At 42.2% G+C, this 16,332-nt stretch overlaps 1 protein-coding gene across 2 annotated transcripts in view; it reads right to left on the bottom strand.

Annotated features, from left to right (window-relative positions):
- Nucleotides 1–8,375: 8,375 nt before the first annotated feature.
- Nucleotides 8,376–16,332, bottom strand: part of KDR (kinase insert domain receptor) — a 57,990-nt gene continuing 50,033 nt past the window's right edge. For both annotated transcript variants that reach the window (XM_053258391.1, XM_053258392.1), the window contains exons 26-30: nucleotides 15,414–15,519; nucleotides 15,089–15,240; nucleotides 11,638–11,734; nucleotides 11,450–11,538; nucleotides 8,376–9,752 (exon numbers count right to left, since the gene is read on the bottom strand). In XM_053258391.1, the coding sequence (XP_053114366.1) occupies nucleotides 9,539–9,752; nucleotides 11,450–11,538; nucleotides 11,638–11,734; nucleotides 15,089–15,240; nucleotides 15,414–15,519 (658 nt within the window). In that variant the 3' untranslated portion in view covers nucleotides 8,376–9,538. The remainder of the gene's footprint in view (nucleotides 9,753–11,449; nucleotides 11,539–11,637; nucleotides 11,735–15,088; nucleotides 15,241–15,413; nucleotides 15,520–16,332) is intronic.

Raw genomic sequence — 16,332 nt, 5'->3', positions numbered from 1 at the left:
AACTGATATTGAGAGGCATTGTGCATTCTGAGGCATTCTGAGACTGGAGGTGGCCCACAGCCATTGATATACCTATCCTCCATGAATTTCTCTAAGCCCCTTTTAAAGCAATCCAAGTTGGTGGCCATCACCACATCCCACAGCAAAGAATTCCATATATTAATTATGCGATGTGTGAAAAAGTACTTCTTGTTGGTCCTAAATTTCCCGACCTTCAGTTTCATGGGGTGACCCCTGGTTCTAGTGTTGTGAGAGAGGAAGAAAAATTTATCTCTGTCCACTCTCTCCTCTCCATGCATAATTGTATACACTTATGTCATGTCTCCCCTTAGTCATCTCTTTTCCAAGGTAAAGAGCTCCAGATGCTGTAGCCTAGCCTCATAAGGAAGGTGCTCCAGGCCCTCTGATCATCTTGGTTGCCTTTTCTGCACCTTTTCCAGTTCTACAATATTCTTCTTAAGATACGGTGACCAAAGATGTACACAGTACCCCAGATGTGGCTGTACCATAGATTTGTATAAGATTTGTCAACAGGCATGTAGATAAAGGTAAACTGTTTGACATAGTATGTTTGACTGAGATTTCCAAAATGCTTTTGACAAAGTTCCTCACCAAAAACTCTTGAGTAAACCTGGCAGTCAAGGAGACAGGTTCAGGTGTGGATTGGTAACTGGTTGAAGGACAGGAAATAGAGGATAGGAATAAATTGACAGTTTTCACAATGGAGGGAATTAAGTGGGGTCCCCCAGGGATCTGTACTGGGACCAGTGTTCATAACTTGTTCATAAATAATCTAGAAGTTGGGATAAACAGCGTAGGAGCCAAGTTTTCAGTTGACACCAAACTATTTAGGGGAGTGAAATCTACAAAAGATTGTGAAGAGCTCCAAAAGGATCTCTCCAAACTGGGTAACTGGGCGACAAAATGACAAATGCAGTTCAGTGTACGCTGGTGTAAAGTGATTCATATTAGGGCAAAAACTTCACATATATCTGATGGGGTGTGAGCTATCAGTGGCTGACCAGGAAAGAGATCTTGGGGTCATGGTGGACAGCTCATTGAAAGTTTCTATTTAGTGTGCGGCAGCTGTGAAAAAGGCAAATTCCATGCTAGGGGTCATAAGGAAGGGGACTGAAAATAAAAATGTTAGTATAATGCTTTATACTATACTAAATGAGCAAAAAGGCACCTTTTTAGTGGTGAAGCTCTTTATTGAACAGGAGGAGAGCAGCTGGCTCTATCCATCCCCAGCACAGCATCCCTCCAGTGGCTGTTGCTGGTGTCTATCTTATGTTTCTTTTTTAGATTGTGAACCCTTTGGGGATAGGGAGTCATTTTAGACATTTTATTTATTTCTATGCAAACTGCTTTGGGAAACTTTTGTTGAACAGTGGTATATAAATATTTATCGTATTTGTATTGACACAAATCTGTGATGTGGCCACATTTGGAGTACTGCATACAGCTCTGGTCAGCATATCTTAAGAAGGACATTATAGAACTGGAAAAGGTGCAGAAGAGGGCAAGCAAGATGATCAGCGGCCAGGAGCACCTTTTGTATGAGGCAAAGCTACAGCATCTGAAGCTTTTTAGTTTGGAAAAGAGGTGACGATGGGATACATGACATAGGTGTATAAAATTATTCATGGAGTACAGAGAGTGGACAGAGAGGGATTTTTCTCACTCTCTCACAACACTAGAACCAGGGATCATCTCATTCTACTGATGGCCAGGAAATTTAGGACTGACAAAAAGGAAGTACTTTTTCATACAGCACATAATTAATCTATGGAATTCTCTGCCATGGGATCTAGTGGTGGCCACTAGCATGGATGGCTTTAAAAGGGGCTTAGACAAATTCATGTAGGACAGGTCTATCAATAGCTACTAGTCTGCTGGCTATAGGCCACCTCCAACCTCTGAGGCAAGATGCCACTAAATATTTTTTAATTATTTTATTAAATTTCATACTTACAATGCAACACTTACAATGCAAATAGTTCCAAAAACTCAGACCAAATCCCTAGTTAAAAAGAACATTCATGGGTTGCTAAAGTAAATCAAAGATCCATTTTTCAATATCTCAAGGATATTTACATTTCCAATTTTGTAGAATAATGTGTTTAGCTACCAGAAAGGCCCTAGTAAGCAATTTCCATTGATTAAGGGTAGATGCTACTAAGTAGCAGTTGTAGGGGAACAGCAGCAGGAGAGAGAGCATACCTTTCCAGCATCTGGTGGGCCACTGTGAGAAACAGGATGTTGGACTAGATAGGCCTTGGGCCTGCTCCAGTAGGGCTGTTCTTATGAAAAGCCCAGTACACCCACTTGGATAGGGGATGGGGGAGCATCACTGCTTACATTGAAGACCATCTCCAGTTTCTGGTCTGTCCAGGCTCAGGACTTTTTTGGCCCTTGAGATCATACAGGCCTATTCATTCATACAGTCTCCTACTGCAAAACTGAAACTGTTCCTCCAGTTCACTCACTTGATCTCATCCTGAGAGTCTTCTGAGCTTGCCTCTTAAAGAGACATCTATCACCGTGAAACGACCACTGACTATCACCAACAGGAACGGAAAGCTTTGCCAGTGAGGACTAAATAAAATAAAATATTCAGGTAAGCAAGCTCACTCATTCTTATACTCTCAGATTTCTGAGAAAAGGCATCTGATCTTACTTATTGAGGGCCAAACCACATGTGACACGAACAGTAGGATACCTATGTGACGAGTCTGTGTATATGCTCCCCAAGAGGTCAATACATTTCTTCCCCTGGTTTTTAGAAAGATCTAAGGCTTATTTTGTCACCTAGAGTTTCTTTAAACTCTAAAGCAGGCACAGGAGGACTCTCGGGTTTTATCAGCGGAGCAGCACAAGGTGAGTGGATTTAACTCCTTTCCCACATGTCATATTCCCAGTCAAAAGTGCCCGCCTCAAAGCTGCTACTTGTTTCTTATCCCACCCCTATGCAGAGCTAATTGCAGTTTCAGAGAAGACACACCTTTGTCCAGTGCTGTAGCTCTAATCATACTGAGTATTTCCTACATCTCTTTAAAAAATATTTTTTTAAAAACTTTAAACGCTACAATTATGGCTCTCCTATTACACATGTGGGTTGCCCTTCATATAGGCTTTCCCTCCTCACCAAGCTCAGAGCAGAGAGCTTACAGAATAAAAAATAGTATAAAACACAAACAGCATGCATATCATAACCTCACAACAAACAAATTAAATAGCAGCAGGCTTGTAAAGATGATGAAAACCACAACATGACTAGGTGACAAAATAAGCCTTAGACCTTTCTAAAAACCAGGGGAAGAAATGTATTGACCTCTTGGGGAGCATATACACACACACTCGTCACATTTGTATCCTACCGTTCTTGTGAGGGTAATGTATATATGAAATGTATATATGGTCATCATAGCCTGTCCTCACAACTGTGCAAAGTGAGGGAGATTAGACTGGGAAAGAGTTACTGACCCAAGGTCGCCCAGCAGGTTTCATGGGTATGCTGGAATTTGAGCACACGTCTGCTAGTTCTGATAGGGGGCCCTTAGAAGCAGGAACATAGTATGGGGTGTTGTTTCCCATCATTTATCTGCTGCAACTCCTCCCCTTATGTTGCTTCCCTCCCCCTCAGGAGCAGACAAGCAGCTCACCCTTGCATATATGGTATGTGCATTGCAGGACTGGCTCCTGCCTTCAGGGGGCCCTCTCAGCAAACCGCCTTCCAACTTCTTCCCTAAGTTTTATTATGGGCTTTACCTTGGTGGATGGGATCATGTCGCTGAAGGAGGCAACCATGGATTGACTGTCTTGGCTGAAAGAATTGCTCCACCATCATCATCATCACCACCACCACCACCACTCAAAGGCTATGAGCATAGAGGTAGTCTTGGGGATTGGCAGTGGGTCCTACTGAGGCCCCCAACAATGTCAACCCCTGCTGCTGGCCATAAAAGTAGGTAAAGGCTTGGTGAGAGGGAGAAGCTGCAGGGGTGGGGGGGAACTACACAGAAATAGATGGGGCCCAATATATCCCATCTTCTGGAAACAAAAACAAAACACGCGTCTAGATCACAATGAGAGGAGAGCTGGTCTTGTGGTAGCAAGCATGACTTGTCCCCATAGCTAAGCAGAGTCTGCCCTGGTTGCATCTGAATGGGAGACTAGAAGTGTGAGCACTACAAGATATTCCCCTCGGGATGGAGCCGCCACTCTGGGAAGAGCAGAAGGTTTCAAGTTCCCTCCCTGGCTTCTCCAAGATAGGACAAGATTTTTTTATTGAACCAACAAACTACCAAAGCATACAGTACGTTGCCAAAGCACAACAAAGTGGTTGTTTGTACATCATATATCTACAAAAATTTACACACAAGGATTTGGAAACCCACAGGGTTATAAAGTATATGCAGGCAGTACTGTAACTCGGGGATGGGGGATTTACAAGGCACATCAGGTAATCGGCGGGGGGTGGTGGTGTTTATGTCCAACGTCCATTTCCATAATTTGTCCCATTGCTGTTTAGAAGAGATACACTTGTCTTTTTGCACATAACCATACAAACTTATCCAGAAGAGATTTACTGTCTCATCCACGTGAACCTCTTGGCCATGTCTTCCCTCCCTATTCCTATGCAGGAGCATTGCATAAATGACATACAGGTTTACTCAGAGAGATTCCTGCCTGCAACCTTGCAGAAGCCGCTGCCAGTCTGTGAAGACAATACTGAGCTAGATAGACCAGTGGTTTGACTCAGTATATGGCAGCTTCCTATGTTCCTAAAGACATGAAACAACATCTCGAAAGTGCCAGACATGCTAAACAAAGCTTCCAGGGATGATCATTGCAAGCAATATCTTGACTGTAGCACATGCAAGGCAGATGATCATGTCTGAAAGCTTGTTCTTTCCCATTAGAGGTAAAAGTGCATAGACAGAGACTCTGCAACACAGGCAAAAGTGGAAGATTGTACTGGTGGTCAGTTTTGAACACTTTCAACATACTCATTTGAATTGCTAGTTTGCAGTCCTTTGTGTTAAACCAATTTGAGGCCATCAGGCTGTGTCGTGCAAATTAGCAGAATCTGATGGGGTTACCAGCTAATTACATCTGTGTAAGGATTCTGCTTTACACTGCATAGCTTTGGGGTAACAAAAGCTAAGCTTCCTCAAATCCTATTAAGCAACTTCTTATCTCAGATGCTGAGATGCTTATCAGTACCATATGTTAAAGGTCTCCAGCTAGTTTACCAAATGACCCCCTGGAGGCTTTCCCAGGACTTAATCAGTTTTTAATACTAGAGAGATGGGAGTTAAAGTGCCCACCCCAACAAAGCCCAAAGCTGGAGAAATGAAGGGATTCCATCATCTTTTTATTTCATTTAAAATATTTCTATCCTGTCCCTCCAGTACAATACTGCTCAGGGATGTTCACAACAGTGAAACAAAAAAAGTAATATAAAACTTAAAACAGTAAAACAAATAAAGGACAATGTAGAATAAAATCAGTTAAAACAGACCCAATTAAAAACCCATCACACTGTAGAAAAAAAACACATTTTAAAGTCTCTCTAAACAAGTAGATTTTAAGTTGGGTTTTTTTAAACCCCTAAGGGAGGGAACATGGTGAAGCTCTTTGCACCCAAGGGGCCAGAACTAAGAAGGCTTTTTCTCTTGCCCCCACCAACCAAATCTCAGTCAATGGTGGGGCTGTGAGCAAGGCTCAAGATGATGAACAAATGGCCCTGGCAGATTGGTTTGGGTGAATATAGTCCTGCATCCCAGCCCCAAGCCATGTAGGGTTTTGACATGTCAAACCAGCACTTTCAATCTGGTCTGGAGTCTACTACTTGTTTCCAAAAGTAGCTAGCCGGGTCATTCTAGGAAACCAGTTACAGTATGTATGCATAGTTACTGGATACATGGTTTGTCTTGACTGGAAAGCAAAGGCTGCTCCCTGAGCAATCCTGAACACTCTGTGCCACAATAAATGCAGAGGGCCACATCATCATGGTAGAAAATGAAATGGTGATGGCTCACTATTGCACTGAAAACCCCTAAACAAAATATCCAAAGAGAGAGAGAGTGTGAGATGGTTTGTCATCAGTCAACAATCTTTGGATCGGATCATATTTAGCATATGTTTCATAATTAAAATCTTGTACAGTCTGACATCTGGTGAGCCAGATGTAGCTTAACTGGTACTTTGCCAAGAATACTGCATTGAGAATATATATATTTTTTGAAAGGCCAGGTGCCTTTCAATGAAAAAGCCTAAGAAAAGAACCGTAGACTTGACTGTTAAATAGATCAACACATTTCTGACTGGTTCCTGAAATGGAATACATATAAAAACAGAAGCAAGGCCAATTTCCTTTCAGAACCAGGTGTGGAGTTGCTTCTTTCTCATCTGACTTACTTCTGCAATGTTTTTGCACCAGTGTGGGGTGGGGTGGGGTGGGGGGAGATGGATTGCCTAGTAAAAGGAACACGCAAGACATTTCAAAGAGCAGAAAACTGATTTATCAGCCCATTGTATGTGAATACTGGAAATGGGAAATGTACAAATAACATTCCATGTGGACTGTGTCTGCTATATGCAAACTAACTAACAAATATTTACATCTAGATTAGAACATTGCTACATCTTGGAGGGTTCTAGGTCTGGGTCTTTAGGTCAGGAGAACCGTATTGAGAAAAGATAAGTCTCTCACTAAACTTTTGTATAGTAGTTTTCATTGGTTTGGCTTGATGGGTAGTGACCACTTAATACTAGTGGAATTGGTAGAATATACCTACCAGCCTGGTTATGTACTGGGAGAGAAACTGTTTGGGATTTAGAATGTGGCCAACAAACAAAAAGACCTGTGGTGTTGCAAGTGAATGACAAGAACCAAATCAAAATAGCATTACAATGCCTTTTTAAAAATCTTGTAATATACATCATATATGGTTAGAACTCTGGGAAACAAAAACACAGAAAACTGCCTATTGCCTAAGAGTGGACACTGAACAGAGACACACTTTTTGAAGTGATGGCTCTCTTATATATGGCAGGAGGAAAGCAACTGGCCATATCCAAACCCAGCACAGCATCCTGCCAATGGTTGCTGCTGGTATCTGCCTTATGTTCCTCTTAGATTGTGAGCCCTTGGGACAGGGGACCATCTTTTTTTTTTTTAATCTTTCTATGTAAACCACTTAGAGAACTTTTGTTGAAAAGCATACATATTTATACTAGCATCATCATCATCATCTCAGGGGAAACTAAGGCTACTTTAAAGACTAGCACTAGCTTCGCCTGCTCTTCCATTCTCAACACAGGGGCAGGCTGAATGGAAAGAGACAAAGCCAGAGTACTGAATCACACAGATGATGGGTAGGCTCCTCTGAGGCATGCAGAGCCAGAGGGATATGGGGAGGGGAAGTGCCCCACAGACAAGTAGGTCCCCCCGCTCCACAGCTTCATTCCTCGAGCCCAGTGGTCACCTGCAAAGGCACTCTTTACATGCTTCCCCACACAACCACCACCCCGGTTGCACTTCTGTGCCCTCTAATATGCTTTTCTGCTGCTACCACTTCACTAAGGTTGGGTCATTTTCAATCTAAAAATAATACCTTCCATCTTGTAAAGGTAAAGTGTGCCGTCGAGTCAGTGTGCAAACTTTGCTAAGTGCAAGGTCATCAGAAAGGGCGATATTCTGAATGCCAGCAATCTGATATCAGATTGGCAAGGACAAGAGACAGGGCAATTCTCAGTGGTGCCACTTGGAATTATCAAACTCTCATTTATGGAATCCTCATTATGTAACTTGCTCCCTAATGAGGTTCAGCAAATGCATCAGTTTGGACTATCAGGAAGTAAGTTAAGACTACACTGTGAATGTTATTCCAGACTTAAGCTCCATTTTATTGGTAAAGTAGTGTGCCATCGAGTCGGTGTTGACTCCTGGCGACCACAGAGCCTTGTGGTTGTCTTTGGTAGAATACAGGAGGCGTTTACCATTGCTTCCTCTTGCACAATATGAGGTGATGCCTTTCAGCATCTTCCAGTATCACTGCTGCCCGATATAGGGGGATTTAAACCAGCAACCTCTGGCTTGCTAGTCAAGCCATTTCCCCGCTGTGCCATTAGGTGGCTCTTCTTTCTTGAGTATGCCAATTTTAATTTGGCGGGGGAGGACTGTTTCTCTGCTGTATCACAGCACTCTATGAACAGGCATTTCCTTTCAGACTTTACAGTATCGACCAGGAGACTTGTGGTGGATAAGCAAAAACCAAAAAACCACACCTGTGAATTGGTTCTAAAGCACAAATATTGCAACAAATAACCATGACACAACTGAAGCAAGATGCAAATAGTACATGTTTCATTATATATAATATATATTTATTTTAATATATTACATTTCTTTCTACACAACCAGACTATAAATATTTTATGTGCCGTTTCTTGATCATTCATGGGGTCTCCGTTCTTGAAATATTTTAGTACAAAAACATGGAATAAAACACAAAAATACAAAAGTAACACCAATCAAAATAGCTTTACAATATCTTTTAAAAAATCTTGTAATATACATCATATCTTGTTAGAACTCTGGGCAAACAAATAACAGAAAACTGTCTAGCAATTCCTACATTAAAAACATCACTCAAAATCTGAGCAGCCAGTTATTTAATATGTCATTGATACATATGGGTTTATAGTGACAAAATCCTTTGCTGCTTTATATCAGAACTACATCCTTCCCCTCCCTCCCCCCCGCCCCCCGCACACCAGCAAATAGTTTGGATCTGTATCTCAAGCCAATCATGCACTGTTGATCACCTAAAGCAAAGATCATGAAAACTTATGGTAAATCTCTGGATCATTTAACTGATTCTGCCAGTACTGATCAAGTCAAAACTGAATTGTTTCAGTAACAAATATCCATTCAAGGAACCACAGCTGATCAAGGACGACACAGTCAAAATGCTACCTCTTTCCAAAAAAAGGGACTGTCTGCTTTTCATCAGTATTCACCGATTTGTTTCACCAGCATTGATCATGAAGGCTTTGAGTGAAGAAGTGGAAATGTAAGAGAATTCAAGGTCAGCAAACTGCATTGATTGTCTTCCTTAAGACCAATGCCCAGGGAGAACAAAGGCACTGTTGGAATTTTGTTGCTGACAGATTTGAAAACCCACAGTTTTCTGTCAGAATACTTTCATGTCTTCATAAAGTTGCATAGAAATGTGGCGACAACATTAACATTTCATGTGTATCTTGAAGTTCCCAGTGTTGTCATTGTAATCAAACAATCTAAGTAGATCTGTTAGTGGCAGTAAACAGTCTTGGTGGCCCTGGATAGCTTTTTAAGCTTTCTCTTAAACAGTGGTTTTGGTGTCAGTATTCCATATAGTCCTCTTCTCCTTGCAGGTAACATTTTTTTTCTAATCCTCTGAATCTAACACCAATGGTTTAAGAAAAAGGCAATGTTCAGAGCAAGTTCCAGTTATCACTTATTTGGGGAAAGGATCCCCCTTTCTTAAACAGGAGGTAAATTAAGAGGTATCCCAGAGTTGTATGCCAGTGTGCAGCAAGTCTGAGAAGTATTTTCCCTGAGGGCTAGAAGTTCTGTTTCTTCACCAGAGCAAACTGTAGTGTCCATGTCATCTGAGTGATATCCTGACTGGTAGCCGCTTGTTGGGTTTGAAGCTTCAGACATAACAGACTCATTACTTTTACTGGAGACAAGACCACTGAAAAATAAAAATAAAAATTACCAACCCCACACCATACTTTGAAATGTTAATTTTTAAAACTTCTTTCATTTTGCATATAAACATGTATTGGCATGGAAATGTGTGTGTGTTTTATATATCATTGCGATCAGGTTAAAGTCAAATATCTGTGCACATGATTTTATTTGCTAGTAGCTTAGTGTGATTATCCTCTGGCCCAATTCAGACACTTTGTGAATTATGGATAATTTTTGACTGGCAGAGGAATGTGCATGCACTGCCTTCCACCATGCAATAAGATAACAATGGATGTGAAGGCTCCATCCATAAAGCTGGATGTATATAGGCCTGATTCAGGCAATTCCTCCTTCTCAAAAAATGGGGGGAAGATTGTGCTGCACATGAGTACAGCCCTGTGCACAGAGTCCTTATTTGAGTCATAATTTCATGCATGGTACAGTGGTGTCTTAAACTCATATTCAGCGTAGGGGTATGCACGGACCGATTTTTGCAGTTCAGTCTGAATTTGCACTGAACCACGGGTCCGTGAACTGGTTCGGTCAAAATGACCAGCTGCACTGGTCCATCCAACCAAACCAGCTCAACCTGGTTGGGCAGTTCAAGGGGCTATGCTTGTAAACGGGAATCCTGGCTTGAAAAGGCTTCTAAAGGGGTGGCGAGAGGGCACCTTTGAAAGGAAATGTAAAGTGTTAACTGGTCGGAGGGCAGCTGCCGCCGCTCCTCAATAAAACCCTGGTACGGACCCAGTGAACGGCACTCCCCCCAGGAGCCCACCTGCGCAGTGGTGACACGATTCCAGTACTGACCTGTCCTCCGCACATGCGTGGAAGTCTTGCCAGGGACATTTTAAGGAGTGGCAGCAGCCGCCAGCGGACCACTAAGCAACTTACATCTACTTTTATATCTACTTACATCTACTTTTAATCCTGGCTTGAAAAGGCGGCCCTCTCACCACCACCACCCAGGCTGCCCTTAGAAGCCTTTTCAAGCCAGGATTCCCCTTTTCAAGCATAGCCCCTTGAAGCACTGAACTGGTTTGCCATGAACCAGTCCAGATTCAGTTCGATTTAAAACTGGACCACCTTTCCTGAAGGCTGGTCTGGTTTGTGATCAAACCATTGAACCAGCCCAGTTTATGGTCGGACTGTTTGTGCACACTCCTAGTACAGAGAATCCACAGCCTAAGTAAAATATGAACCAGGCCTCCATGGATTTATATGATCAGGGATCATTGCTTCTAGAGCAGATGTTCTTTAGTTAAATGTATGTCTGTACTATTGTATGAGGGTTTCATAGCCATTGGAATACAACATGGCAATGAGTCAAGAGACTTAAGAAAACAATGGATCTGCACCAAAATCAAAGTACATAAACACTAAACTCGATTACTTTCCATACCTTCTCAAGTGTTACTAAAGGGCAAAGTAGACTTGATGTTAAATACATCATGATCTAATTTGGCATTTCCTTTCACACTGAAATAGGAGCTGCACAGGCCCCTGATCATGATTGGGAATGCAGTACCAAAGTAACATAGGATGAGTCCTGTTGGATCAGGCCCAAATCTTATCTAGTGCAGCATCCTGTTTCCCACAGTGGCCAATCAGATGCCTCTGCAAAACCTACAAGAGAAGGCATGCCCCCTCTGCCGCTGTTGACAGAAATGTTCATTGTTTGTGTGTGAACAAACTTACCTAAAGGGCAATAGCAGTTGTTTAGATTTATCTTCTAATGTCTTTAGTTCTTCAGATGCGAGAATCATCCCACTGTCTGTCTGATTGTCCTTCAAAACACAAAAGGCGGTGCCCCAAAATTATCAAATCAATGGAAGAGTTTGAAGAGGAACAAAAGAGGACAAGCACTAAATACAATATGAACTTACATCCTGAACCACTCTTACTGTGGGCTCTACAGGAACATCTTCAAAGGTCTTTACACTCACAGGACGACTCTTTCTTTTACTTCCTTTACGGGACTGACTGAAAAACCAAAAATATTGTCTTTGTATTTATGTAGCTGAAAAGAGTGCAGAGAAGAAGATATCTGAATCTGCTGTAGCCTTTTATCAAGACCATCCTATACCAAGACCAGAACTTGTGACCAAGCCAAATGTATCTCACCAGCCATGGATGGTGGCCCACCAGGGCCTGAATAAACCTGCTGCCTGCCTGGGACTACAAAACCAAGGGAACTGTCAAGTGTCTTCACAGGCCACAATTCATCACTGCTCATTTGTGTTTAGTTTTATGGATCACTAGTTGTGTACAGGCCTGAAATTTCAGAATATTTATGAGTTCACATGGTAAGTCTTAGCAAAAAAGTGACATGACCCTGGACTGGCCAGATTTTCTTCCTCCACCATGCTCTTGGTGGCCTCTGAATAACTTGCCATTAATACAAACTCACAATTCATTATGCCACTTAAAACTGTGTAAATATGGTTTGAACAATAACATGTAGCATTCTGGTTTGTGTTTACAGGTAGCAGTTCAGGTGACCTATTTGTCACAAGCATGTTCTAATGCAGCCAAGAATAAACTGACCAGTCACAAGACAGAGTGTTTGTATTAAATGAAACAGTTCGTTATTCTTCTGATGCTGAAAATATTTCACCTGAAATGAACCCAAGAGAGAATTATTTCACTGAAAAAAAAAAGTCAGTTGCTTTCTGAGTTAGAGATGTTATTCCAGTTCTTATATTAGTTTGCAAACCATTTGTTAAAAATATAACAAACAGAAGACTGGATTGCTCTAATATTTTTCTTTGGACTGTGCTTCTGAGACCCCTAACTGGACTGGAGACAGCAGCAGCAGACTCAGCAAACTTTCCTCCTCCCAAACTGTTGAAATTGGCCCTGAACATTCCACAAATCTCCTTTCCCAAAGTCTTTTCTCCAAAGCAAACTATCTGAGCTGGAAGAGTTCCTGTGACAATCAACACAGCATATTCTTATTAGAGAAGACCTCATAGCCTATCACCAAAGTGGGAGGCAAAGGGAGAGATGGCCATCAGGCAGGTGGCACAACATGGAAGCTGTCCCCAGGCATTAGTGGTGGTACCTGAAGATTACCCCATCTGACCAGAAGAGCTCTTAGAAGGAAGGCAGAGCATTTGAACAAAAAGCATACTGTGATGCTAAAATATCATCTTGGGCCTCCAGAAAAATAAATGTATCCAAAATCAATGAGGGGTCATGTGTATTTTTAAAGTTTGTAGTTGTACGGCACTCACTTGGTGCTTTAGAAAGCAATTAATAGGGTAAGTTCTGCAGCTGCTTCCTGTCTTACCATTTCCCATCAGAATTAAAAAGAAGTTTGAAGTCTCTTTAAAAAGATAAGGCCCTAGATAGCTTTCCTCTCCCCCTTGTCATTGTTGCAGAACAACAGGAAAGAATGGGTTGAAGAGGGAAAGCTGTAAATAAAGAACCAGAGCAAATGTTTCTGAAGTTCTATCAGGCCTGTTACAGGGCAAATATTATCAATCCCTGACCTGTTGCATGTGGCATTCAGGACTTGCAAAGCTTTGATCATCTCTCTAATGCTTTTAACATCCCTCCTATCTTGGTTTTTTTAAGAGCACTATGCAAAACAATACAAAGCATGTTCCTGGACATGGACAGCACTAAAGTTGAGGAACAGTGCTGACATGATACACGAGGCAATGCTGGCATTCCTGATCGGCCGGCGCATGTGGAAGCCAGCCCCAGTGGTGTTGCGCAACTACTTAAATATAAACCACATGCCCACAATTACACCACGCTATTTACATTGAAAATGATGGCATTTAATTAAGCTTCTCTAGGCTAACATTTTGTCAGCTGTTTAAGAATAGGCACAGCAGTGTTTATTTAAAAAGCACTTTTGCTCAGAAGTCGGTTTTATCATAGCACAAGAGATCATCAGGAGATTTGGTGCAGGGTGTTATCAGTGTGCTAATGACACCCAAATCTATTTCTCCATGTCAATATCAGGAGAAAGGATAACCTCCCTAAAAGCCTGCCTTGAGACGGTAATGGGCTGGATGAGGGATAACAAACTGAGACTGAATCCAGATAAGGCAGAGGTACTTATAGTGCAGAGTCAGAACTTGAGACAGAATTTTGGATCTGCTGGTTCTGGATGGGGTAACACTTCCCCAGAAGGAACAGATATGCAGTCTGGGAGTGCTTCTGGATCCAAACCTATCCCTGGTGTCCCAGGTTGAGGCAGTGGCCAGAGGTGCTTTCTATCAGTTTCAGCTGATACACCAGCTGCATCCATTTCTTGAGATAAACAATCTCAGAACAGTGGTACATATGCTGGTCACCTCCAGACTTGACTACTACAATGCACTCTATGAAGGGCTTCCTTTGTATATAGTCCTGAAACTGAAGTTGGTACAAGATGCGGCAGCCAGGTCCGTGTCTAGGTCATCTCGGAGAGACCATATTACTCCTATATTAAAAGAGCTACACTGGCTCCCGTTGTAAGTTTCTGGGCAAAATACAAAGTGCTAGTTATAACCTATAAAGCCTTAAACAGCTTAGGCCCTCGGCATTTAAGAGAACATCATCTTCGCCATGAGCCCCACCGCTCAGTGAGATCATCTGGAGAGGTCTCAGGGACAGGTCTTCTTCATGGCTGCCCTGAGGCTTTGGAATGTGCTCCCTGCTGAGGCAATGCATGTTTAATGGCATGGATCTGCCCTGCTAACACGTAGTTTGGCCCTGTGTGCCGCTGATTTCCAGGAAACTGAGCGTGTTGATAGAGACATTTCTATTTACTTCAAGGATATGTACTTCGCCTAAGTAATCACTAGGACTGCAGCTTCAAGACTTCAGCCAGAATTCTTAGCAGTGAAACATTACGGATGTCACCCAGTTAAATCAGATGAGTTTTAGTAGATTACTAATTAATTAAATCTGCATGCATGTGCATATTAAAACCCCGATGTTAAAGAAAACAGCACACTTTGTTTCTAGAGTGATGCACGAATGTATTATACCAGATCTCATCTTAGAAGAGGTATCTCCTTTCTCTCTCTTATACAGGAGGGAATGCCTTTTATGTGATGCTTGCTTTTTGCAAGTTTTAGAAGTATTCATATTTTAAAACATTTTTTAAAAAATTAAAATTTGCTTGCAAATTAATTTGACAGTTCAAAATGTTTTAAATCAATTGATCTAACTTGTTGCTTGACCAACAGCCCTAGCAAACATGGTCTCTCTCTCTCTCTCTCTCTCTCTCTCAGCATAAGTGTTTTCCCCGTTCCTATCACCACCCCCACACACAAACAAAAATCTGGAGAAAGAGAAATCTAGCATTCCCAATGGAATGCTCATTATGTTACAAACCTCATTCCTGATGTGTTGTCATAATGGAATTGAGAATCACACACTTCCTCTTCTTCCATGCAGGAAACAGGTGAGGTTGGTAGCAAAAGTCCTGAATCTTCTTCAATGTTCAGCAAAGTAGTTTGAGGAAGGACAATATAGTCTTTGCCATCCTGTCAAAGAGAACCCAAAATAGCATTAAATGTACAGTATTTATTTTTTCAGGGTATTAACTGCAGTTTGAAAGAGGGATGTCTTCCCATCATATAATCTTGATGTCACCATATCACAGTTTGCCATCAGTGGAGACACTTGGTCTTGAGTACTTCTAGGAGTACTGATGTACCTGATGAACATTTGCTTGTAGTACATTCCCCAGATGTTCTACCAGTTCAGAGAAAGTAGGTCTTTGCTTGGGTTCTCCATGCCAGCAATCCAACATAGTCTGATACCTGGAGAAACAAGACAATAGTAGTAATGTTACTATGAAGATGCTTATTACTGTGAAAGTGATGTTTAGAATAAAGCTGTCAACCAGACAATATAGTTCTGCAAGCAAGCAAGGACAAATCCGATAGTTTCAAGCTTCTTGTGATTTCTCCCACTAGTATCCCACTAGTCACCAGTGGCAGGATTAGTATCTATCTATCTATAATCTATCTAAGGCATATCCGTGGCTAATCCCATGCATGGCAGCTCACATGAGAGTTTGCGAGAAGGCGGCCCTGATTGGGCAGTGGGGATTCCATATGCAAATAGGGAGGAGGAGCCTGTGAGAGCAGAAGCACCATGGTGATTGGGCTGTGAGGATTCCATATGCAGATAGAGAAGAGGAGCCTGTGGCACCGTAGTGATCTAGTTCTCCCCGTCCCATCCGCTGCTGCTGCTTTCTTTCCCTGACTGCTGCCACTGTTGTGATTTTCTTGCCCCTGTCACCACCATTTTCTCCCCCCCCCGCCACTGCCATTTTGTTTTTCACCTCCACTGGTGCTTTCCTCTCCCCCTGCCAGCAGCTCGCTCACAAGCTCTCGCAAGAGCTGCCACACATGGGATTAGCGACAGGTACACCTTAGAGAAATATAGACAGACAGACAGGATAGTGGGAAGGAGTCTGCGAAGAGAGGGGTCATGAGCGAGGAAAAAGCCCCTTCAGGAGAAGGCTGCCATTGTGTGAATTAGATGAGGAAACAAGATGAATAAGATCTGTTAACTCATGGAAAGAGAGGAAGAGAGAGAAGGGCAGGCAAGAAAGAGGGGAAGAGCGA

The sequence above is a fragment of the Hemicordylus capensis genome, chromosome 5, assembly GCF_027244095.1.
Source record: "Hemicordylus capensis ecotype Gifberg chromosome 5, rHemCap1.1.pri, whole genome shotgun sequence".
NCBI lineage: Eukaryota > Metazoa > Chordata > Lepidosauria > Squamata > Cordylidae > Hemicordylus > Hemicordylus capensis.
Note: the sequence above shows the minus strand (reverse complement) of the source record. Positions and strands in the feature narration are given on the sequence as shown.